The sequence below is a fragment of the Halichoeres trimaculatus genome, unplaced genomic scaffold, assembly GCF_033239565.1.
Source record: "Halichoeres trimaculatus isolate MK-OKI-2021-1 unplaced genomic scaffold, fHalTri1.1 fHalTri1_scaffold_9, whole genome shotgun sequence".
NCBI classification, from domain to species: domain Eukaryota; kingdom Metazoa; phylum Chordata; class Actinopteri; order Labriformes; family Labridae; genus Halichoeres; species Halichoeres trimaculatus.
In genome coordinates, this window is record NW_027437188.1 from 31375436 (window position 1) to 31401965 (window position 26530).

Here is a 26530-nt window from a genome sequence, read left to right on the forward strand (position 1 = left end):
CTAACGCTAATGCTAGCGTTGATTAAATGAACTCCTCGTGGTTTTCATATTTAAGGTGTGGTTGTGGGATTTTTCTAGCTCCTCATCTCACTGTTGAGCTCCCTGACTGAGCCCAACATGTTTGCGTTTTAAGTGCTGGATCATACAGTTGTACTACCGTGACATCCAAGGTCATTTTTGCTAATTTCATTTCATTTATTTAGAAGGACAGCCCCTTGAGATGGACCAACAAAAATACTGTACACAACAACATAACAGAGTACAAATACACCAGCAGACACACTTACACACCCATACAGTGCTCTCATATGCTCAGTCACTCACAATTGCAGCAACCAAGTAATGTTTTTCAAACAGACAAAAGTACGTTAACGAATAGATAAGTTGGACAAAGGCAACAACATAAAGGGCAAAATCAAAAACAGGAGCAGGGAATTCGTAGATAAGTGAATAAATGAGATTTAAAGACAGGAAAGGATGTAATTGACCTTAGTGAGTTAGGGAGCTTGTTCCAGTCAGCTGGGGCTTAAAAGCACAATGGCCAAATTCTTCAGTGATTCTGGGGGTAACAAAAAAAAAAGAAAATTGCTTGTATGTTGGAGTCTATATTGCAGTGTTAATGGTATTGAGAACTGCTTCAAATAAAATGGAAAAATAAAATAACTGCATTTAAAAATAAGCTGGATCCAGTGAAACTGCGTTCTGGATTTGAGTGATAACCAGTTGAGGGCTCATACAGTAGACAATGGTGAGTTTTATGTGGAAATCTGAGAATGAATCGACAGAGACTGTGATAAACTACATTAAAAGGATGAAAATTTGTTTCTGATGTATTCTGAAAAACAAAGTCAGCGTAGTCAAGTATTGGCAGGATCATTTGTGTTAAATTTCTCCACCAGCTTCTCCTCCACCACGCTGATCTGTTTACATGTGACGCAAACAGCCCCGCAGCCCAGTTAATCCACACTCCAGTCCAGTAGGTGGCGGTAATGCACCTTCAGCTAGTTGCCAACCGCTAAATAATCCGAAAAAAAGGAAGAAGACAAATATACTGGAGAGTAACTCATACAGGAATGGCGCAGCATAGTGCATCAATTATGGAAAAATGTTGTCGACGCTTTTAATAATCGATTTTTATCTATTGTATCGACCCGTCACTTTGTTCTGCTGTGTGTGGAGTAATTTGGTCTCTTTACAGTGTCTGTGTTATTACCTCCTTTTCTCTTCTCTCCCTGCAGTCTGAACGGCTCCCTGCCCAGTAATGTGGAGATCAAGAACAACACTCTGTTCTTCAAGGGCCCTGTGACCTACGACTTAGCCGGGACGTACGTGTGTGACGCCACCAACGGCATCGGGACTCGCACCGGCATCGTGGACGTCAACATCACAGGTAGGTTTTATTTTTTTCTTTACATAAGCGGTCGTTTTCCATTCTCTGGCTCTCAAACTCTGGCATGGCTGGAATCAACACAGCACCCTGCTGAGGATTTTATCAAGCACCATCAGACCCCCATTCCTACAAATAAAGACAAACCTTACACGTGTAGGAACCAGCTGATTGTAGCACAGTGTGTGTGTGTGAGTGTGATTCAGTGCAGCTCCCACCTGCCCCAGCTGTGCGACCCCCTGCTGCATCGAGATGGAGGGAAAAAAAAAAAAAAAAAAACGCCTGTGTTGGTGTTTGTGCTCCAGCACACAGTGTGAGAACGCATCAGCCGCCCCCTCCCACCCAGCCCCTGCCTCGCATCCAGGCACATGTGTGGGAGCGATATAAAGCAGGCCTATTATCAGCGCTTAAAATAACATCAAGGAAAAATGGGGGTTTGAGGTGAGGGTGCTGTATTGATCATAGTTTGCTCGCATCACGCTCACATTTCTCCAAACAGCCTCTTCTGTAGCCGAGCTCGTCGCTGGCTCTTTTGTCTCTTCTGAGGAAAACAAAATGCTGAACAAAACTGATTCAGCTCCCTCGCCCTCCGCATAATTGTTGGCACACACGCACTGTGGTTCCTCTGGGTCCTTATCCATAGGAGACAATATTTTTCACTTCAATATATACCAGATTTCACTTCGCTAAATGTTCAACAGAAGTGGGAATCATCCTCTATTGGTCCCAGCTGTGTGTGTGTGGTATTGGGAGGCTGTCACAGTTTTGCTCTGGTTGAACTGGACTTTTTCCTCTTCCTCTCTGTGCTGCCTTGTTTCTGGGAAGCTGGGGGGGTCGTTCTAACTTGCATTGCTTTGCATGTTGACTCATGTTGAGAAGGCTGCGCTTGGTGTGAAGTGAACAGCTGTGCCTTACAGTATCATCGCATACCTTCCTGTTTCCTCTCTTTCAGCGTGTTTTTTTTTCCTTTACTGTACGGGTTAGAAGTGGGACAAAGCTGCTTTGCAAGGATGTGATATCATTACCTCCTCTGTGAGAAGTTGTCAATACAAAGTAGGCGGGATACAAGTGGGATAATAAAAATCTCAAAGGAGCATGAGCAGTGTTTCGCATCAGACAGGAAAGTGAGGAAGTAATCTGCTGTCAGGAAATCACCCCGCACCAGCTCCTGTTGAATAATGGTGTTGAAAAGCGTTTGTACTGTTCGGCGTAAAGTGCCGTTTCTCTCTGCAAAAAAGCAAAACAAAGGCACAAGAGTCATTTTCTATTTCTGCTTTTTCATTGATTGCTTAAATTAACAAACCACGTTGCTATTGTCCCTGAAGTCTTTCTGTTTATTCTCATCATTTGTTTGTATAATTTTATTCAGCAAGTGAGGTGAACAATGCGTGGGTTCATAATGCGAGCGCATTCAGTAACAATTTGTCAGTGTTTAAACGGCGGTATTTTTAGCTACTGTTTCTTTTTTTCTTCCTTTCTCCCTTTTTTTTCCTCAAGGTTTAAAGATTGTTCAGCGGCAGGTTTCAGGAAATGTAATGATCGATCCTGACGCTGTGAAAACAATCTTGGCTCTCAGCGGGACGCACTTGTTACCTCCTCTTAATCTGAATGTTGCAATAATTACAACACTTAATTGTTACACATTGTTTAGAGACCTGCAATTACCCATTAACGCTGAGATTTTACTCTTGAAAGCTTGTCATTTCTCCTTTGGGTGAAAGAACTTGATGTTAGGAGTTATACCGCATACCAACATGGCCTCACATACCCTGAATATTAAATGCTACAGCGGCTTGTTTGTATCCTCCGTAGTAATACGCTTATTTACAGCGTTGGACTGCAGAAGTCTTGAATTTGTGTTTAGGATCCTCAAATGGTCCCGTACAAGCCTTTAAAGCATGTTGCCAGTTCCCATAGTAACAGTGACAAGTTAGCAGGAGGAGAGCCAGCCTCCCTCCTAAAGCTCAGCACAGCTTCAGATCCAACATGGCGCCCTGTCAAGTTGCAGAAGCTGAAAAAGAGGACGGCTGTGTGTGCAGACAGGTGTAAGGTAGACCCCACTCATGGGATTCTCTGTCCTGATGTGTCCCTGTCAGCGTATAATGCCATGTAAAAGAAGGAACCCTGTGACCGTGGATCAGCTGGTGGGAATCTCTGTCCGCTATGATAACACCGCCGAGCCTCTCCGAGGTGAACTCGAGGGGGCGGACACGGCACTTCCTGTTAATTCTTTGATGTTCTCTGCGCAGCCTTGACATTGGCTGAGCATAATGACCCGGTGGTGGAGGTATAGGAGTATGCTGATGCTTCATTAACTTCAAAGAGCATCTTTGTGCCTCCCAGCAGCCTCGCACGGGCCCGGCTGAGACGAGGCAGGTGAGAAAGTCGGCTCCTGGCTGCTGTTCAAGGCTGCAGCAGAGGGCCTCGGTTATGTTAGCTAAGTGTTCTCTGCAGAGACGAGAGGTGACCAGAGCCGAAAGCTGCAGCAGGATTGTTCAAAAGCTCACAGAGGAACTGCTGAGGAGTGATGAATTAATCCTTCTTTGTTTGTTAAAGGGCACAGTTTGCTGGGTTTTGGAGTTTTTCTGTTCTTTGAGTCAATAATTCAAGTGTCAGCAGGACTTTTTTTAGCCTGCAGGCAGACAATTGGACCAGTCATAGAGACTAGACTAGACTTGACAATGACTTCAGACTCTGATTGACTTGAGACAAGCTGAGTTGGACTACTATAGATTCACACTTTTATTGATTGATTGGTTGATGGATTGACTGGAGACAGGTGTGTAACAAGATCACAAGCAGCCAATAGGCACACACAACACAGTGCGGTTGTTAGCTAATAATGGCGACTGCCTCCAAGCCTGTAGCCAGTTCTTCTGCTCCAAAAGTAGAGCAGTTTGTGTTTCAAACCTTCCACTCCAACTGAAAAAAGAAGGAACGATGCAATGCAGGATATGCGGCGCTAAAATAAACAAAACAGAGGGAATAACGTCTAACTTTATCCATCATTTAAAGACTGCACATGAAGCCAAGGAAGTGAAACCAAGCTAACACTGTTAGAAGTGTGTGCGCATGTGCATGTGTGTGTGTGTTGGTGACATGTTTGTCGATGGTGTTTTGAACATTGTTGCTAATAATAAGACAAACAATTTCACTCGCCATTGTTGCTAACGTTGATATGAGCTACTGTAGCCGATGTGACTGCATCAATAACGTCCATCCATGGCAGCAAGTTCCCGTCTTCCAACAATTTATTACTCTTCATAACAAACATCTAATCGAGACTCATCAGCAGAGGAAATAACTCCCACGCAAAAAGCTTTATTCTTTCTCGTTTAGCCTCTAAAAAGTTTTTCCTTTAGCTATAGCTGCATTTAGTCCACTCTGTTGTTCTTTTGGAACGGGGATAATGGACCCTATGCCAGCAAATTAAATGCACATGGCCAGGCCTGATGATAAATGACATATTAAAATATAGTTGAATCCACGCAGAGTTGCAGAATAATCTGATAGTATTTTTTTACATTTACTTCGGAAACACTTTACTTTCGAGGTCCACAAATTTCATCGCACTTAGGTAACAATTAGACAAAGTTTTTTTTCTTTTATTTTTTTTAAATAAGCCCCGAAATTTCATGAGAACTTGGTGAAAATTAGCAATTACTGCTGGCCAGATTCTGTTTTGCAGTGCGCCTGTATTCCCTGTACATTGGTGAATATCACATCTGAAGCCTTCAGTGGTATCATATAAAACATTACAGGCCTAATCACAAAGGTTTATCATTTTGCATGTGCTAAAGAAACTCTGTGCTAAAGAACTTGGTGAAATTAAATAACAAATAGCAAACTATCAACTGCTTATTGGGAAATTGAATTAGTCACTTAACATTTCAAAGGTAATTATCAGAGGAAACAATGAACCTAACTTCTGTATTCACAAACTAAGCAGCTTTTTATCACCTGCTTCTCTGTAAATAGCAGAAACATTGGGATTCTTCTAAAAACATTTAAATTCAAATAAATGATATGCTAATCATCACCTTCTTACCTTGCAGATTGGAGTAAATTTCAAAGAAACTGGAAAAAAAAACAGTAACCTACCAATTGTGACTTGGGAAAATAAATTTGGACATTATTTTAATGAAGTTATGTGCTAATTTTAAAGAAATAAGAAAAAACTTTGTCTAAATATTACCTAGGTGTGATGAAATTTACGGACCTCTAAAGTAAAGTGTTACCTTTAGTTTAGGAAGATAAGGTTTCTCTCTTCAAGATATAAACCTGATATATAACCATTGACTTGACTCGACTTGTGACTTGCCCACAACAGAAAAACTTGAGACTTGTTCCAAATGACTTGCTCCTAGCTTGGGACTGGAATCAGAGGGAATGGTACATTTGTCTGCCTGCAAGAAGCTGTATGAGTGACAACAAATGTGTCACTTTAAAAAGCCATCAAAGATTTTCTGCAAACATTCTGCATGGCCTTGTCACAGTGAAGAGCCAGATATGCCCTAATGCACGACTGCTACCGGCTGCATTATGCATGGATTAGGCAGTAACGCTCTTTGTTTCCATTTTGAAGCTGATGTTTAGATTGACACAGCAATATACACCTGCCAGAGTGACGGCCCTGCTTCCTCTGTCAGGAAGATAAAATTTCCAATGTGACAACTTGTTTGTAGCACAGAAAAGCTATTTTCTCTCCCTGGGAAACAACACTGATGGAGCACTTAAGAAAAGCACATTTTAATCAAGCTTCTCAGTTTTCATGGACGGATTTGTGGAAGCTGAATAACTGTCACCTCCGCAGATAGCGGGGCAGCGGAGCACCTTGTTTCAATTAGTTTGGGGGATAGTGTTTGCCGTGGAGATGGCATCGACTCCCGTAAGTCACGTGGGCGAAGCGGCTTCCTCCAAGGACGTGCGTTCGGCAGATATGGTGTGTCTTGTCAGGATCTAATGAACCGCTCTCCTGTTTTAATCAATCCTCGCTCCTGGAAAGAGGAGGTGAAAGAGGAAATCTGGGAGAAAATAGGAGGCAAGCTTCATATAATGGGCCTCCTCTAAGCAAATACCCCTCTCATTCACATTCACAGTCCAGAAATCTCCTGAGGCGAAGTTGACAAGTTGTCACATCAGATTAATTAGTGAATTATCAACAGACATCAGAGGTGTTGTGAAAAAAAACAGAGACCATAAAAGCCCCCAGAGGAAAGTTATTTCTGATGATGTATTTGCCAGTCAAACAGAGACTTCTTGTAAAATATTGCTGCGGAGGAAGCCACAGGAAGAGAGCTGAATAATGTGGTTAAAACCTCAAAGATCTTCCTCAACTTTGGAGAGCACAATCAGTCTTTCATTAAGATAATCAGCTTTTCCACCATCGCGCTCTCTTCCTGCACTCCAAACAAATCGATGCTGCCATTTTAAAGTTCTCTGCAACACATGATGAATGGCCCTTTTTTGTCAGGATGGCCTTGCAATTATGTCATTATCACCCGGAGGAAGGAGATATATGTGGGAAAGTTTCTTCAAGTGAATCAGCACATTAGCCGCAGATATAATTTGTTTACTCTCTCCAGTAATTATTGAAACTTGATTAGATATTTTTTAACCTTGACTCGGCCACACAGCAGGGCTAATCTTTGGGAGACAGGGTCCGGGTGGAGTGGAAGACAATGCATAATTCCTGCCACATTATCCGGATCAGCTGTGAAGGATAATATCCGATCTGCTCGGGGTCAGCCAGTGTGTGAATCGTTGGGTGATTCCACTTTCGCCCTCCTTTGTCAGAGCTGCAGCTTCAGAGAGAGAGCAGAGGTGCAGTCAGCTCTGCTACAGGCCTTTTTACCAGTCGGGTTAAACTGGATGGAGTGAGAGCGCTCTCTTCAATTTAGCAAGAAAGCGTGAGGATGGATCCTTCTATAAGCACAGGCACCCGGCGCCAACATCTGTTCACGCTCGCCTGAACAAGCAATAGTTCGCTCCCGTGTGGGAAAAATGAAGTTCAGAGAGAAGGAGGGGAAAAAAATCTGAGCCACATGGTGAAAATGAGCTGAATAAAACACAGACAGTCCAATGGAAGATAAATAAATAAATACACGCGTCCATGTGACTGAAGAGGACGCTTCAGTGCGCCTGATTTGGGGAGTTTAGCCGAGGAGGTAAAGTGGATTTGAGAAACGGGCTCCCGGGCAAACAGAAAGAAGGAGTGGTGCAGAGGTAGAGGTGGAAGAGAGGGCAGGATGCTGTTTACACGACTTTATGTAACAGCCTGAACCAACTCATAGTGCTTGTCACTTTCTCCATCCTCCAAATCCTGCTGCACCGTGATGAGCAGAGACAGGCAGACACAGAGGGAGGGCACGGGGCTGAGAATCCTTCAAAACTACCTATGTGGACTTTTCCACCGTTTATTTAGCGGCTAACTTTATCTTTATTGCTCACAGTACCACAGGGAGCAAACGAGGCCACAACCGACAACATTAGCAGTGTCTATATAATGATTCCAAATACCACCATGTTGGCAGGCGGCAGCGGCGGGTTGTTGGCAGATGCAGAGGGAGCTTTCTCAGCATAAATTTGAATTAGTGAGCCGGAGATGTTACTGTGAGCTGATATAGGATGTTTTAATTGTCTTTAACGCTTATTACAACTTGAAGCGGGCTTAAAACACACATTTAAGTGCTGTCATATCAGAGATACTGACTGAGCAACACCTTAACAAGACATTTATTCTTTTAACAATGCTCCTTTGTCTTTTCTTAAATCTTTTTATGGATGTCTTCCAAAAAGTGAAACAGCTTTAACTCTTTCTTGGAAAAAAAAAAGAAGCTGGCTCATCCTGGAAAATGACTCATGTTTCACCCCTCGCCGTGTCAAACTAAAACCCACCTTCCTCTTGAACTCATCACGCTGTGGTTTGCACTCGTGATTGATTGCTCATTTTTTTCACATTGAAATGAAATACCTCAAAATGACGTGATGGTACCCTTTCATGGGACTTAGGAGGAGGCTTTGTAAGAAGAGCCTCCAGCAGATTCTCATGCTGCAAAAGTCTGCACAATCCAAAACAGTGGGAATACATCAGATGTGCCTCCAGTCCGGCCGCTCCGTTGTGTGTTATCTGCATGTTCTCTCATCTGTCAGCTCACACAGGCTGTGCGCTCAGTCCGGCACGTTGCAGGACCGCCTGACAGCTGAAGCCTGGAGACCGAGGAGTCCCCTTGATTCCCAACCCAGTGATGATCCTCTCCTCATTCACACCTGTTGACTCTTGGCCTAGCTCCACTCAATATTAGAGATGTGGAAAAATTTTGATTTGGCAACATACCGTGATACTTCAACCTGTGATAAAAATCACTATTTCAACTAGGGGTGCACCGATCACAATTTTCTGGCCTATCACCGATCACCGATCTTAAAAAAGCCTGATCTGCCGATACTGTTTTTTTTTTTTTTTTTTTTATTACTGACAGCATATACCTTCAATGTTCCAATCTTATTTTATTAAAAATCATTGAACAATACCTGTGAAAAAATAAAACCTTTATGTTTTAACTTAAACAACCAATAAAGTGTCCTGAGTTTTAGGTCTCAGAGCAAAAATAACAATGGCTGGCTGTCTAATTTCAACTCTTAAAATAGATACTTATGTTAAACTAAAAAGAAAACAAACATATTTTGGGTGAGTTGGAAGTACATTTGTCTTTCGCTCCTCCACTGCTGTAGATGGCGCCGAAGAGCTACTCCACTGTATGATGCCCATAAACTGCATAATAAATATAGTTTCAAAGTCTATTCAAAATGTTTTCTTACCAAACTTGATGATGTGGGTTTTGATGCCGTAAACATCTACGTTTTCTCTCAATTCTTGAGTCAGTTAGTGTAAAATCATTTGAAGTTTAATTTTTACAGTGCAGTAGACTGATAATATTATAATAATTTGTGCAGTATTTGACTTTTTATGAGTAACATTGGTTATACTGAGTGACATTTATCAGTTTCACCAACTGACCATGTCTTTCAACCAATAATTTTTTGGCAACATTACTTTAATGTTAGAGTAGCTGGGATGGGTACCGATTCATGTAAAATCAAAAGGTTCCATGTTTAGGTACCTAAACACATCCTTGTGACTGTGAGGGAGTGGAAGAGTAGGAGATTTTCCATGCTGGACATGAACACAGCATTGCAAGGTTATACACTGAAGAATAAATATATTAAATTGAAAAAAAAAAAGTTCTTTATTATTAAACAAATTGATATTTTTTACGACATAAACACAAAAAAGGATCGAAAATTGGTACCGTTGAGTACTGGTACCGATTGCCAGGTACCGGGCATTGGTACTGTTTAGTTTTAAATGTGAAAGACACCCATCCCTACACACTAGTTTAAGTGACAAACTTGACAAACTTTATGTTTTTAAGTTAAGTATATGTATGAAACACTGTATCTGGCTTTCAATATTTCAAACGCAGTAAAACAGAAAAGTTATTTTTAATCGAATAGTTAACTGTGTAGAATATTGCAATATATCACAATATTGTGATATTATCGTATCAGGACCCAACTATTGTGATGTGTATCGTGAGGTTTTTGTCATTACTCACCCCTACTCAATATCCCGTTTTTTTGTTGTAGTCAAGCTAAATTTGTTGTAGTTTTGACATGGTTTGTTTTATTTTGAAAGTCACAGGGAGCTTTTAGTTGGTTTTCCGTGCACCACTTCCTGTCCTGCTTAATCTGCTTACTGTAAAATTGGTGCATCACTGCTCCAGCATCCAGCAAAATTCAGAGACTTGCATATCTTATCCATCTGGCTCTGACTAGCAGGAGTTGGGACTGGACCCAGTGTGAGTTGACACATTGAGTTGAATAGAAACCTGTCTGATCTGCATCTGGTGTACTCTGACCGCTAGATGACTTTAAATTCAGAGTTGATTCCAACTCTTAAAAACACTAAAAAGTGTCATAGGCCGACAACTTCTTTACAGGCTACAACTTCTTTATAGCTGTACAACAATAGCAGCCGTATCAAACCCATACAAGGTGAGAGGAAACACTTGTTAAAAAGTAATAACAATAAACCCCTCGCCGATATCTATTCCTCCAGTGCGTCTGCTTCCTCGACCCCTGCACTGTCGACTTTCCGTCCTCTATTAAAGATATATCCTCCCCAGCCTCCTCAAACTCCAGCAAACTGTAAATAACAGTAGGTGTGGAAGGCATGGTTCATTTTTATCAGTGGGGGGAGCAGACATGTCGCTCTTCCTCCATCACCACCAGGTCTGTCGCTTTCCAGAACATGATATCGCTCTGATCGTTCCGTGTGATAAGAAAAAAAAAAAACTTGGGACATGGTGGCGAGAGCATCCCTGAATAAAACAAGCATCACACCGTATATAAGTGACATCGAACAGCAGAGCCGCTCCATGCAGCCATTTGTCTCTTTCTTCTCCCTGACAGAGACAAGAGACATTATGATGTCGGCTTTGCTGAGGCTCCCCCAGCAATGTGAAATTTGTTTGTCTTCGCTTGTCATGGTGGAGTGTGTCTCAATCTGTGCGTTATAGCATATTGCTCTGTCGCCTTCTCACATCAGCGCCTGCATTATTCATAGATCCAAAGGCCACACATGTATACCTTGTATATCATTGCACTCTCACTTGTGTCTGTCGGGCAGGTTGAGGAGCCGTTTTTGTGTCTTGGCGTCTTGTTCTTCCTGCCAGCGCCTCGTCACCCTTGAACTTTTAGATCTTCAAACCCTGGAAGGCTTCTGGTCTTCGGGCTGTTAGAGTGACTTTCTAGCCCCCACGTCTTCTCTACAGGAGGGGCTGCTCGCTGCTCAGATCCTGCCAAGAATACACCTCATTATCCAAATGAGACATTAGCATGAGCCGCTCCCGCGCTTGCACACTAGGCCGCCCCATAAAGCCTCTGCTGTGCGGTGTTGTGCCAGGGAAGCAGTGAGGGGGAAGACATTGTGGCTGCAGCTCTCTTTTTGCATAAAATGGAGGAAGAGGACAGTTGGGGAGTGAGGGGGGTTGCTCAGTGTGTAAAGAGGTCTATTTTATTTGGAGAGGAAGAGATGGCTCGGCTGTGGGAGTGAAATGGGAATGTCACCAGGGGAGAGCATGTGAGAGCAGAGCAGCTGAGATCGTAGTGATTTATCTTAACATTTGTTTCTGCATGGCTTGCTGTTTCTGCTCTCCGGAGGATGTGCCGGGGAAAAGGGATGTGGCAGACAGATGGAGCAGGGGGATTGGCTGAGCCCCCTTCAACTCCTCCTCCTCCTCTTCCTCTTCCTCCTCCTCCTGCTCGTCCTCACTGTCCACCCGTGTGGTGTTGGATCTGTCACGCCTCCCTGAGAGCCTGATGAAGTAGGTCAGACGCTGTCCCAGGGTCTGACCACTGGCTCCAGAGCTGCTGCTGCTGCTGATGCTGAGGAGTGATTCACTCATTATACACACACATACACACACACACACGTGCGCGCGCGGCTCCAAAATAACAACAAGAAATCTAAAAACAAGAAGAGAGGGAAAAAAATCCAGCAGTGATGGTTTGGTAAACAAACATCTGACCTCTCCTGGATTAACACGCACTCACATGCAGATTTGTGCGTGTGTGTGTTGACCTAATAACTCATCCTTACATCACTTCTACTTAGATGCTCAGCCACATGCAGCGAAATGTAGGGAAGCATTAATAACAGCTGCATATGAGCCAACATGCTTTTATAAATAAAAAAGCTGCGCTGTTTGGATGCAGATATACACTCACCGGCCACTTTATTAGGCACACTTTGCTAGTCCCAGGTTGAACCCCTTTTTGCCTTCAGAACTGCCTTTATCCTTCTTGGCATAGATTTGTCTGAGAGTTTGGTCCATATTGACATGATAGCATCACACAGTTGCTGCAGATTTGTCGGCTGAACATCCATGATGAGAATCTCCCGTTCCACCCCATCCCAAAGGTGCTCTATTGGATTGAGATCTGGGGACTGTGGAGGTCATTCGAGTACAGTGAACTCATTGTCATGTTGGAGAAACCAGTTTGAGATGATTCCAGCTTTATGACATGGAGCGTTATCCTGCTGGAAGTAGACATCAGAAGATGGGTACACTGTGCTCATAAAGGGATGGACATGGTCAGCAACAATACTCAGCTAGGCTGTGGACTTTAAACCATGCTCAGTTGGTACTAAGGGGCCCAAAGTGAGCCAAGAAAATATCCCCCACACCATTACACCAGCAGCAGCAGCCTGAACCGTTGATACAAGGCAGGATGGATCCATGCTTTCATGTTGTTGAGGCCAAATTCTGACCCTACCATCTGAATGTGGAGCAGAAATCCAGACTCATCAGACCAGGCAACGTTTTTCCAATCTTCTATTGTCCAGTTTTGGTGTTGCTGTGTGAATTGTAGCCACAGTTTCCTGTTCTTAGCTGACAGGAGGGTCACCCGGTGTGGTCTTCTGCTGCTGTAGCCCATCTGCCTCAAGGTTGGACGTGTTGTGTGTTCAGAGATGCTCTTCTGCAGACCTCGGTTGTAACCGGTGGTTATTTGAGTTACTGTTGCCTTTCTGTCAGCTCCAACCAGTCTGTCCATTCTCCTCTGACCTCTGGCATCAACAAGGCATTCTGCCACTCACTGGGTCTTTTCTCTTTTTTGAAACCATTCTCTGTAAACCCATGAGATGGTTGTATGTGAAAATCCCAGTAGATCAGCAGTTTCTGTAATACTCCATGCCTAAATGCATTGAGTTGCTGCAATGTGATTGGCTGACTAGAAATTTGCGTTAACGAGCAGTTAGACAGGTGTGCCGGTGAGTGTAAATATTCATTGCTCATTAAAGGAGCATCAAGACCCATTTGACGTCGCACCAAATGAACATTTAATATCTACAAGGGTGCAGGAGGTGTTTTCTTTTGAAGCACAAACATTCCCCTGAACTCCAGCTCACACTGTTGATTCCAGCAAATGTAACTCACAGACGGTTGATGTTGTGGTGACCAGGAGAGGCCAAAAAAAAAAAAAACTTGTCAGAGATTACGTGCTGTTTCCTGCTCCTGAGGGATGAAAAGAAGAATCAGCCTCTGTTTTCCCTGACAGGAAGACCCTGCGAGTCTCTGCATGTTCACAACATGCCACAGATGATGTCAGCGGCGTTTTGATGCCAGTATTACGTCGGAGTTATCTCCAGCAGCACATCCCGTGCTTCTTATCTGTTTGCTTTTTACCAGGGGATTGGATTTGAATGACTAGTCTGCCGGTTTTAATAGAGAGTGAGGAGTTTACCTATATTTGAAGCGAGTTTACGCCGCTGTAAAATTCACTGATAGCGAAAGGAAATGTGTTGACAAACGGAGAGGAATGGAAGATACTGGAGGAGAAGGAGTGTGATAGGGTGAGAAAGAGCTTTGCCTCGGCTGCGGCTCCCCGGGCGGCATGTTAAATTCCTGTCAGTGATGAGCTTTTATTCGTTGTGGCAGCATTACATTTCCATGACTTCACAACCACTGGCGAATTCAGACAGGGGAGTAATGAGGATCGCTGGAAATCACCGAATTAATGCATCTTCACCGATTCTCCGTCTCCCTCATTATGCCATTCTTTATTCGCCATTGTCTCACTCCATCTCCTCTTTTTTCCTCCTCTTTGCCGCCACTCCTCCACCTCTTAGAGTAGCCTTTTATTTTCCTTTCATCCTCTGTTGTCAGCTGCTTGTTCCTCATTTAGTCAGATTAAAAACACCACTCCCTGCACTACTCTTTGAAATCCTCTCTCATTTTCCCCAGCCCCTGTCATAACACCTCTCTCAGGTGATTGTGCCAAGACTCAGGAATGTCAGCGCCGGTCTTCATGTGCAGACTTGACTGAACACACCCAGAAACCTGCGAGGACAGTCTGATACAGTGTCCCTCAGTTTAAAGCCAAACAATCCTCCTCTGTGAATATTTTCCCCCTGCAGCTTACATAAAAGAAACTCCTCTGAATGTTTCTTATTTTTCTGTTAACCACAAATCCGTACCTGATGTGTCATTTCCACAACCAATCGTCAGCCTTTTTTTTCCTCTCTTTGTGCATTCGTTTCCCATTTGTTTCCCTTAAAGACTCAAATGACTCAGAGGGAAACACTCATCGAGTTGTGAAAGAAAAGGATTTTGTCACTTAAATGTTTAGAGGTAGTAAATCATCCACTCCATCGAGTCAGATGTGAGCGTTCAGGAAAGTATGATTAATGCAACTGGAAATGAAGCCCCTGCTGCAGCGTTTCATGTTTTCTTCACCTGTATGAATCTATCATGCCTCCACATTGAATTATAGCCTTTCATGGCACATCTTGGCACCTATTAATCTCAATCCCGTGTTTTTCCTTGTTGCAACTCAAGGTTAGTGCACTATCTGCATATTCCCAGAGTGGTGTTAATAGACACAGCCTCCCTTTGTTGCCTGGAACAGAAACAGAGCTGCTGTTTCACTGCTTTGAGGTCTTTTTTATCTTTCCGTTGGCAGGTGTTGCCGGTAGCGATGGCATGCCGGTGCAATGCCTCCTCTCTCCTCCGTGCTGTCAAACACCCCTTCAAACCCCAAGCATTCCAAGTGTGTTTTATTATTAGTGTTCCTGTAATGTGATTAGTTTGCACCATAGCCTCTCTAATTCCAGATACTCGCATTCACAGTGCACGCAAAGTGGCCACGCCGCAGAAACACAGAAATAAATAGCCAGTTTGTTATCTTCCTGTGCGCACAAGGCCAGTGGGCAGAATGGGAGGAGGTGTTGGGATGTGACCTTGTGGAGAGATAAATACTAAGCAGGATAACACGGTGAGAACAAGCAGTCCTCTTTGCCAAAGCAGCTCTTTGCAAAATAAAAGCTGTTTTTTCCTCGGCTGCTCTAAAGTGATCTGATCTGGGCTCTTCCCATCCCTCCCCGCCTTTAAAACACCTCCATTAGAGAGGCGGAGCTGTCCTAACACTCCTGCTCCACCCTGCCATTCCCTCTGAGGAGAAACATCTTAACATCTCTGTCAGGAGCTCACAGTTCTGTTTTCAAAGCTGCAGTTTCCCCACAAAAATACCTGAACGTTACAACAGCTTTCATGTCTGCAGTTAGTGTAGACTGTAACAGGTACTTCTCTCTTTGGTGTTGGCATTTACATTCTTCAAATGTGAGTGTCAGAGGTGGTGTCACTTAATCCTTTATGGACCAGGAGGTGATGGGGAGTTCCTTTGAAGGTCTCTGCTGTGCACTTTAAATGGATTCACCTTGTGTCTTTCACCTCTGTCAGTGGGTAATATTGGACCCCAGGAACCTTTGAAATGTGAGGCAGGAAAGTGGCCTCATTAAGACTGAACTGGAGGGTCTCATGGAGGCAGCAGAGCAAAACCAGGTCCAACAGGTCCTCTCAGATATGCAAATGAGGTCAAACTGTTCCACATCTGGATTTAGGCCCTGTTTACTGGACACTGGGTACCTTTCACATTTGGAACAACACGGTACCAATGCCTGGTACCTGGCAATTGGTACCGGTACTCAGTGGTACCAATTTTTGGTACAATTTTGTGTTAATGTGGTGAAAAATATCCATTTGTTTGATAATGAAATACATTTTTGTTTTTATTTTACATATTTATTCTTCATTATATAACCTCCCAATCCTGTGTTCATGTCCAGAATCGGTACCCGGTACAGAATTTGGTCAGTACCTTTAGTAGTACCTTATTCAGTACCCATCCCTACTGAAAGCGCTGTAATAAGCATGCCAGGTCTGTAGTTGGTGCTATAACTGTCTTGTCCAGAAGCAGCTTTTGTTAGATCTCCACTGAAGTAGAGATGGGCCAATCTTCTGCACTGGAAAAAAAGTGAAATCTTATCAAGTGATTTTGTCTTATTTTCCCTAAAAAAGGTCTCATTTTAAGCTATTTAAAGACAAAATGAGCTCTGAATTGCTTGTAAAATGTTTTGAAAACAATTTGCCAACAGAACAAGAGAAAAGTTTCTTGTATGAAGACATTATTTTAGTTTCAAACAAATTTTCTAGCAAATATTTCTAGTTCCATTGGCTGATATTTTTGTACTTGTTCCAAGCAATCCGGACCTCATTTTTGTCTTAAGATAACTTAAAACAAGACATTTTTCTGGACTGATCAGTTGAACGTGGCTCATATCAAGTATAAGAAAAGAGTTTTTACTTGAGATAAGACAAAAACACTTGATTTTTTTTTTTTTTGCAGTGTGGTGTGTTGATGAATACTAAGTGCAGAAGTGGAGCAACAGATGCACATTTTGTTGAAAGACAGTCAGCAGTTTGAGCAGCACAAGCACAACATGGTAGTCCATGACAACTGTAGCGTGACATCAGCATTTCCACTGACAATGTTGGCTGTTCTTGTTTTAGGTCCGCTAGAACGCTGTTTCCATGCAAAAACAAGGCCGAAACACAACAATACTCTTGCGATTTACCCCAAAAGCCGTTGTTGTGTAAACGGCCCCCTGTTTCCAAAGATTTACCGAATCGATTTGGAAATTGTTGCACATCACTGTCCACTCTAAATTTATTTTTTTACTAAGTTTCAAAGCAGATATCTGCCCATACCAGTGCTAACAAGCAAACAAAAGGTGGCGTAAACACTCCTTCCCCAGCCGAGGTAATAAGGAAAGTGATGAGACGGAGGCGGTGAAAGTTAAAGGAGAGGATTACAGGTGAACCCTCTCTCTTCTCCTTCAATCCTCTGGATTTTCACCCTCTTTGGACTTGGTGGGAGGATGTGTTCCTGAGCAGAAGTGACCTGGCTCTGCTCTCTCATTCATGTGTGTAATGAAGGCCTGTGTCTGAATAATCCCATTAGGTGCTCAGATTAAAACCTGAGCTGATATTTGAGACTGTGCCCGGCGCCGCTTTAGAAATTGGAGAGCTTTGCCGTCGGCTCTGGGAGAAAGGGTGCGGCGGCAGCGGCGAATGAGGAGGAGGAGCAGGGTGAGGAGGGGGACGTGTTTGGGAGGTCTGTCCTTTTGGACTGATGGGTTGCTTTTGTAATTAGAATAAGAGGAAGGCTTCAGAAGCATCATTATCCACCAGAGATGTAGACTACTACTAGAAACTTGATCTGTTGGGGTGTAACCGTTCCGATTGAACAGTCTATGACTATCATTCCACACGGGGACGTCCGGGGACGTCTTTAAGAGGAAAATTCACATTTTTTGGTTCGCATGATGAGGATGGGAGAGGCGACTGTTGCCTGCAAGACAGTACTGAGGGTTTAATGTCTCTGTGTCAAAAACTGAGATCTTATCAAGTGTTTTTGTCTTATTTTCAGAAAAATTTGTCTTGTTCTACTCAATATGAGCCACTCTAAACTCATCAGTACAGAAAAAAATGTCCTGTTTTAAGTTCTTTAAAGACAAAAATGAGGTCTGAATGACTTCAAGTAAAAAGAAATCTCCCTTTTTAGAAAATTTACCTGAAATCAGAATAATGTCTGGAAACAAGTAGCTTTTCTCTTGTTCCATTGGCAGATATTTTTAACTTGTTACAAGCAATTAAGACCTCATTTTTTACTTTAAATAACTTGAAACAAGACATTTTTCTGGACTGGTCAGGTGAATGTGGCTCAGGTTAAGTCTAATAAGACATTTTCTGCAGAAAATGAGTAAAAAAACACTTTGTAAGATTTCAGTTTTTTTGAGGTGGGAGCTAAATGAAGCTGAGGTATGATCAGATGTTTTTGCTGATCCATTTGAGAAAATCAGACCTCGATGAACTCAGATTTCCTTAATTATGTGTTTCCTGTTTTGGATGGTATAAACGTCAACAATTTTTAGCAGCTATTAGCGCAGAGATGTCCTCATTAATCACTCTTGCATGTAAAAGCTGTGGTTTAAACCTTGAAGTGAAAACACGGCACTGCATAAAGGTGTGTTTTGATGTTATTTTGAATGTGCTTCAAAGCAGAGCAACATGAACTCAGTGTATCAGTAAAAACGTGTGATTTTTGTGTTCTGTCTTTGATTTTAGGTGTTTCATGAGATAAATAACATTCAGTAGGTGTTGCAAAAAAGCCAGCGAGTCTCATCTGTATCACTTCCTCGTTGCATATAGCACATAATGTAGGAGTCTGTGCTCCGACCTGCGTGAAGAGGAAGCTCCTTCCTTTCTTCCTCGCCGTCTCTTCTCTGCAGCCCTCTCCCACACCATTTGTTTAGTGGATGCTGTAACTCTTTGTTGTTCCCAGCCTCTTATCTGTGTGCAGGATTCAGCGCTCGCTATTGAAGTTAAATGTGCCTCTGCTGTGCAGGTTTAGACATACACTACCCAAGCGCCTCTGGGCTTTGATCACGTTTCAGATAAAAGTCTCTTCTGTTCGTGCACTGGAGGGAGCTCGGCACGTTTTTGGGTTTTTTAGCGGCATGTTTATGTAAGGGACGTGGTTTGCTGCTCTCACTTTTACCGTAGAGTGTGCTTATCTCTCTGTTTGGAGGCTGCATGCTTTCCAAAATGGACCTGGTAGTTCAGCGTGGCAGCAGTTACACTCATGAAACTTTCCAGTGTTGGAGGAGAATCCTTCAGACTCTTAGTTAGGCCATTAGTCACTGTCTCTGTGCTCTCGATTGGAGCACATCTCATTTGATAATTTTCTCTCTATCTGCGCTGTCTGTCCTGAATAATACACACGTTTCTCTGGCAGCGTATTCTAATTTTTGCTGTCTGCTCTGCTGCCTGAATAGAAAAGCTCTCCTGATGCATCATGGCTGTGAATGCTTGGCTGCTGATAATCATCTCTGGCAGTGTGCTTTCATTTCATTACCGATGAAGGTGGTTATAAGTCATGGTGTTCTATTTCATGCTGGACTGTGCTGCTCGATATCTTTCAGTGTGAAACCCAAGGAGTGAGTGTTTGAACTACGAGGCCACATGAATTCATTCTTGCAGTAATGGTTTATTAAAGTGTTTAATTTTCCTCTATCAGAGTGGAGCTGCTGTTGTGTGCATGCTGAAAAACTTCTCAAACTTTAATCTCTCCAGTCACTCGCCTCTGTGATGCTGTTCTTTGTGGGCTGGCTGTTTATTTCCTGTGTGAAACTGCATGTGCTTGTAATTAACTGAGCCTCGCCGCTCTGTCGCTGAGGTCTCTGTGGGGTTGGGGGGTTTCTGTCGTGGGGCCGGGGGTCCTTCCTTTCCCCTTTGCTTTTCCGTCCTTGTCTCCCTTACTTCATCTTTCCTAAAAAAAAAAAAAACTGCACCTGCACAAACGCACCTCCTCCCACCAGAGCACTGACACACTCCCTTCCATCTGTCTTTTCCTACCCAGAATTCCCTATCAACCCGTCACCAAGGAGTGAGATCAATGAGGATCAGCACAATGCAGGTGCCGCCATCGGGGGCGCAGTTGGGGGCGTCGCCCTCTTGGGCATTGCAGCCATACTGCTCTTCGTTTTCCTGCGCCGCCGCCAGCGCACCTTCAAAGGGGACTACAGCACCAAGAAACATGTGTTTGGGAACGGGTACAGCAAGGCAGGCGGGCTGCCCGCTCACCCTCCCATCCCCAAGAACCTGCAGTACCCCGACGACTCGGACGACGAGAAGAAGCCCGCCCAGATCGGCGGTCCTGGAGGGTTTGAGGCAGGAGAGCGTGATTTTGATGGCGAGCAAGAGGACCTGAAGAGGCCCTATTTCACTGTGGACGAAGGCGAGAGCCGAGATTATGACGAGCGGACTCTGGCCTTCCAGTATGACCCTGAACCTGAGATAGCTGATGATATGATCTCTCAAACCGACGGCTCTGTCATTTCTAAGAAAGAGTGGTATGTGTAGGGGCATGCACCTAGCAAACCAAACAACCCTTTTGTCCCCCACCTGCATTCCACTGCACCCTTCACCTCCATCACGCCCCCGCCCACCCATTCGTCACACCGCACCTTTCACAGTCCCACTCCTCTTTTGGTCAACCTAGTACCCCCTCCCCCTTGACTCCCCCCACATCAGACCCCATTCAACTAATCTCAATAGAAAATCAAGCGTCTATTTAAAGTGCTAGCAACATCAACGTGTCAACAGGACAGTTTGGTTTCAGTTCATCAGGTGAACGGGCAGAAAAACAAACTAAGGTATGTAAACGGACTTGCTGGCACCGCCCGGCGAGTCCAGGGAGGTGATTGGTTGATTAATACTGGTGTAATATTCTTTTTTGTGTATTTTTTCATGTTCTAAATGTATTAAATGTGTAAAAAGAGACTGCAGGTTGGGGTGTTGCTGAGCACATTTGTGAAAGTCCTACACTGGATGTGCAATTTGGTTTGTTTCCATTACCATTGCCGTTTGTTTTTATTATTTTTATAAAGTCTTTTTGTATGATTTTTAAGTGACCTGACAATTGAGAGTATAATGTCTGACATGATTACAGGTGGAGTTTTATGTGTTTGTAATTTTGTGGTCAAATGTTTCACAGAAAGAAAAAAAAAAGGGTCAAACAGCACCTGTGTTATTTCTCCTGTTTTTCACTGGGGTTAGGCCCGTTAAATTAACCATTTTTATACATGTACAGCATTAAAACAGACATTTTAATGCAGTTTCCAAAGAAAAGCTGTCATTTTCTTGACCCCCCCTGTGTTTATATTCTTAGAGTCAGTCAGCAGAGCCATCTGGACATGGCCGTAACAAATAAAAATGTGTTATTTTTTATTATTCAAAATTTCAATCATATTCAGTTTTCTTATAACATCAGAGAATAGCAGGGGAGAGAAGGGCTGCAATCCTTTCACAACAGTTTCACCTTTCAGTGGAGCATCACGACCATCACGTCCTAAAGTGGTTCGGTGATTCTCGTTGTCCACAGAAACCTTTAATACCGCTCTGAAATGTCATGATTGTCACTTGACTTGAACAGGTCGACCTGTGTGCACGAGCTCTCACTCTGACCACTATAATGAAATGTCTGTTTCTTGTGTTGAGTTGTCATAATGATGTTTTGTTCTCACCCCTCTGTCAGAGAAAAGTGTCAGGGGAATTTTCCCGGTAATGACTCTGTCCCTCCTCATAATTGTGTGACTCTGTTGCCGAAGATTGGCTTAAGCCTCCTGCTCGCACCAACAGCATTTTCTATGAGGAGTCGTCCACGGACGCAAAGGACTCCGACAGGAGGAAACTGTGGATTGATGCTTTGATTTACAGAGAAATCATTTGAACATGTAAAGGGAAAAATGACGGTGGCCATGCTGAGTATAACACGTCACCTGCTGCTTTCATGGTGTTTTGTTACATCTTGTTGTTTGTTTCTTAAAGTGTGTTTTGGGGATTTAAAGGAATGAATGGTTGTCCTTCCCTCTTTGTTGGCATCTGAACCAGCCAATAGGGATACAATGACCCTGTCTGAAGGCATTATGTATTTCTGGCTCTATAAATCACTGTAACACGTGCCAGTGGATGCTTGCATTGCAAATTACTTGTTTCTGTCCTCAGCTTCGAGGTCCATTACACAATCAGCAAAACGCATTTGCCTCGAACAAAAAAACTTGAGTGTGGCGTATCGGATAAAACAGAAGCAAAAGGCGTAAATCTGTGGATATAAACAGCAGGCTCTGAACAATATAAATACTATACCAAGCCTTATTTTATGCATGTTTTTGTGTTGGAGTGGATGTGAGCGTGTTGCTATTTTTTCTGTATTGATTCCAGTGTGTCTGTCCTCATTTGCAGCTCTAAAGACAACACTTTGTCAGTGTTGTCAGTATTGACAGAGGTATGAGTTAATGGGCACACAGTACCCAGCGACAATATTGCAGTTAACACTCAAAAAAGGAAATAAGTATATAAATATAAATAAATAAAGATGAAAAAATAGCATCCCTCTGAGAGCAGATCTGTCTGCCAGCTGGAGATGTGAATGTTTTACAGTTCATGCTTGTCTACTGTATGTTTTTAGATGAGCATGTTAATTATGAGCCTCAATTTCTATAGCATTTTCAACTCAAATTAGCATCACCAGATGAGAACTATCATGTTTATATTGAAGTCTGTTGATTTCAGTTTTGTTGAGTTGAATTTTCTACAGCCTTATTTCTGTTTTATAGCCAATACACTGCGAGAAAACTGAAAGCTTATGAAGTGTTTTTGTCTTATTTTAAGTAAAAATCATCTAATTATACTTTATATGAGCCATATTCAACTTATCAGTCTAGAAAATGTTTTGGTTTTTTTTTTTGGACAAAAATGAGGTCTGAATTGCTTGTAACAAGTAAAAAAGTCTGCCAATGGAACAAGAAAATTGCCTGTTCAAAATGTAGAAAACGAAGCAGAACGGCTATCGCTGCCATATTGATAGTGGCAAGGGCTTTACATACAGCTATAGGGGCCTATCAGTCACGTGACCCTGAGCTGTGCCTCGGATTGGGCGAGCTTGCGATCTTAAAATCCTAAACTGCTGAGTTAGAAACAAATTCACCCCTTGTATAGTGTGTGCCGATAGCGAAATTAGCGATTTAGACAGGAGACGTTTTTTGAATCAGGCTGTAAATAGGTTAATTTCTGCTTTGAAAACCACTTTTTTTTTGGCTTGGTGTGTGTGACTTCTGGTTCTTCTGGAGCCAGCCTCAAGCAGACACTCGAGAAACAGCAGATTTCAGCACTTCCGCACTGACTCATATTCTTAGACCGGAGGTTGCTGCTAGGTTGCAAGCAACTCAGACCTCATTTTTGTCTTTAAATAACTTGAAACAAGAAACTTTTCTGGACTAGTCAGGTGAATGTGGCTCATATTAAGTCTAAAAAGACATTTTCTACTGACAATAAGACAAAAACACTTGATAAGATTTCAGTTTTTGCAGTGTACAGTCTGGGGTCGACACTTAAAGGTTTGCACCGGAAAGAGAAGGCTAATCGACGGTAGCATGGTCGCTACTTTTAAAGTGCAAAAGCTAATTACACTTTTATAGCTGTTAGTTTCTGTTTCACCTGCCGATAAACTGCTTTTGATATCTCTTCACTGTTGCGTCACAGCATGATGGAGTTTGGAAAGCACGTTTTTTTATCTTATCTTTTGTTCTTGCATTCAGTGCCTATCAAAGTCGGGAGACATGAGGTAGTCTGAACAGCTGCTGCTCCATCATTTGAGTTCCTCATGCCTCAGAATAGAATAAAAGTACCAGTTTATGACCTGGACTGCAAACCTCTTTTGAACAGGATATTACTCCAGCACAAACTTAACAGAGTCTGTATTTGATCTCTGAATCAATTGGTCTCCTAAAAAGCTGCATCCATCACCGTGTTAAAGTTTATCACCGGCCAAATGGTGAAACAGCACTTTTCCCGGCCGATACTGGACGGTGTTGAAGACATCAAACTTGCAACCCAGTCGCACATTGCCGACTTTTTTAAGCACAACTGAAATCGAGCGAAAAGAGATTCAACTTGTAAACTAAAAAGATACGACTTTGGCCCAAAGCGAAGATTAACTCTGCCCCCCCTATCTTTAAAGCACAAGACTTTTGAGGTTTTCATTTCGCTTTGTTCTGCATCCATTATGAAACCACTGCCACACTGCTTCTCAGACATGACGGAGAGAGAAAAGCTTCTCAGATGTGAGTGGACATTCTGTAAACTGGTAGATGTAAACATCGTCTTCATGTTGTCGGGGTGTTATGAGTTTCTATTTTGTAATACTGACTGTAACTTCATTCCATCCTAATCTACTTTTTGTATCCAGTATGTTTGACATTCCACTGTAAATACTGTACATAGGGTTGAGATTATAGTCGGGATTTATTTAGGGACGACTGCGTAGGGACCCTGTTCGTGTAAAATATTCCTATTTTGACTGCAAACCTAGAGACCCCATGATGATAGCAGAAGTGGATGCATAGCTTACTCCCAAAGTCCCAACTAAAAATGTTCCTCCAGTACCTTTTTAATCTGCCACTAGTGGCTTCACTGTCATTCAAAGGGGTGATGCGTACAGTCTGTGGATTTGATGTTGTTGAGAGAAAACAAAAGAGAGACATTGTCTGTATGCAGCCATGTGAATGTATATTTCTGAGGGTGTTACAAAAAAAATCTCTTGTTCAATTGTGATGACCCAGTGAAGTAACTTGTATTTGTTTTACGCATTAAATGAGTTCAATAGTCAACATTGTTCTGTCCCAGTTCACTGATTGGGTAGATGTGTGTTATCTGATTGAATATGCTCCATGACTGCAACACATTTCTTATCACTGCGTATTGATTTTAGTAATCGCAGCACTCTCCCAGTAGCTGGAATCAGTAATGTATCCCTGTCGCCTCATGCAGGTGCTTATTTGGATTTATCCTCCTGCATCACCTCTCTCAGTGCGCCTCTAAGACAATGAAACAGGTTTGTTCTGCTTAAAGATGTTCCCTCAGTTTGAGCGCTAACAAACTGTTAGGACGGTATTTAAAAGCAGATGTTGCTCTTGCTCCCAGAGCAAATTTCTTTTTCGGTTAAATCTTCAGAGCTCAGACAGGGTTCAGGCATCCAGCCATTAGACTGAGCCGCAGTTCTGCATTGCAGCATCCAATATTCAGCTCTAGGTTCGTTCCAGTTTTAAGAATTAAAAGGCTACAGAGGCGGCTGCAGTGCTAATGCACGATGATTCTCTTTGCAGGCAACCATCGCTTCCTCATTGTTCCCCTCTGTTTTCATGCTCGAGCATGAGCGCAATCCCATCACAATGAAAGCCTTACAATCACACAGGGTTCAGAAATGTCCTATGATTTAGATACACTTTATTTTACACGTGTGGACCTCATTTTCCACCTTCCATCGCTGAGAAAAGGCTGTTTAAAGAAGCTGAGGGTGTGATGTTACAGTGTGCTGGTAATTGTTTTCTGACAGGCGAACAAAAGACAGTTAAAGGGATACATTGAGACCATAACAAGGGTCTGCACTGGTTATTACTGTAGCTTTTAGAGGGTTTCCTCTTTAATTGGGAGCAAAAACTGTCAGGCAGATGTTGGTCGTGAGTTTGGGTGCTTAATGAAGCGACAGTGATATGATGAGAGAGGCCCAGTGTAGAGCAGACAGATCTGTCTCAGACTGTGGGACTCGAGTGCAGACATCTGCAGAGTGCACATTAAGAACAGCCCAGAGTTTGCAGCTGTTGCCATCCATTTGCTAAAAGAGCCCTTTGTAGCCCAGGGGGCTTTGATGGCACATAGGCTTTTAACATGCATGGCCATCTCGTTTTTTTCCCCCCTCCTATCAGAGCCGCCTGTGAAATCTACAACATTTGCTCCACTGCAGTGCTCTGTGGATAAAATATGGCTGCATTTCTCTTTTAATATGATCCTCATGGGCTGTTGAACCCAAATAGGCAGCTCATGTCTCATCAGTACATTCAACTAAAGATATCAGAGGATACAGATGACATAATATCAGAGAGGAAAAACGACTTTTGCTAACTCAAACCTACCACGCTGACACTCTTCATGGTTTCTTTTCTCCACACCCTGAGTTCCTCTTTTGATTTTTGTGCCACAACAGCAAAAACTTCAACATGGATCGATTTCCCGAAGCTACTATCAAAAGAAACTTTTTGCCACTGTGAAATGTTTGGCAGGATTTATCAATCTAAAAGGCTTCAGGAAAGCAAACAGGCAGCCAATTCCACGAGTCGTTAAACAATAGTGATTAAATTGTTAATGGACTTACTGTATAAGCATGAGCGATTCATTGGGTTGATTCAGGAGGAGGGGGAGACTTGTAGCTGCGAGGCTAGTTTGTCTGCAGACACGTGGACGTCTGAATTCTTCAAGTGTTTTAATTTAGGATCTATATTCAGTGGACTCAGTGAGTGTTGATGTTGTTAAAAAAAAGGATGACCTGTGTCACAGCCTGTTTGTCATCATGTTTCTGCTCAGCTCTTTCTAATAATCTTTCTTTGGAATAACAGATTGTTCATGGCTTTTCTGCCCTTGTTTTCTATCTGTTTCAGTGTGTACACTTTGAGGTCACATGGGGGTTTTCCTGTCCATAATAAAAACGTGTTACTGTAAACAATGCCTGTGCTCTCATCTTCAACTTTTTATTTTAAAGGTTTAATGACAAGTTTTCCCTTTTTACACTTCTGAAAGGTGAAGACTCATCCCTCCCACTGACTTCAGCCTTGAAGAGCATAAA

The 26530-nt window shown here is 42.8% G+C and overlaps 1 protein-coding gene across 1 annotated transcript in view; it reads left to right on the forward strand.

The window, feature by feature from the left end:
* The window catches only part of nectin1b (nectin cell adhesion molecule 1b), a 107516-nt gene extending 82995 nt beyond the window's left edge, over positions 1 to 24521 (forward strand). The window contains exons 5-6 of the mRNA XM_074679053.1: positions 1239 to 1390; positions 19712 to 24521. Of these exons, the coding sequence (XP_074535154.1) occupies positions 1239 to 1390; positions 19712 to 20214 (655 nt within the window). The 3' untranslated portion in view covers positions 20215 to 24521. The remainder of the gene's footprint in view (positions 1 to 1238; positions 1391 to 19711) is intronic.
* Positions 24522 to 26530: the final 2009 nt, after the last annotated feature.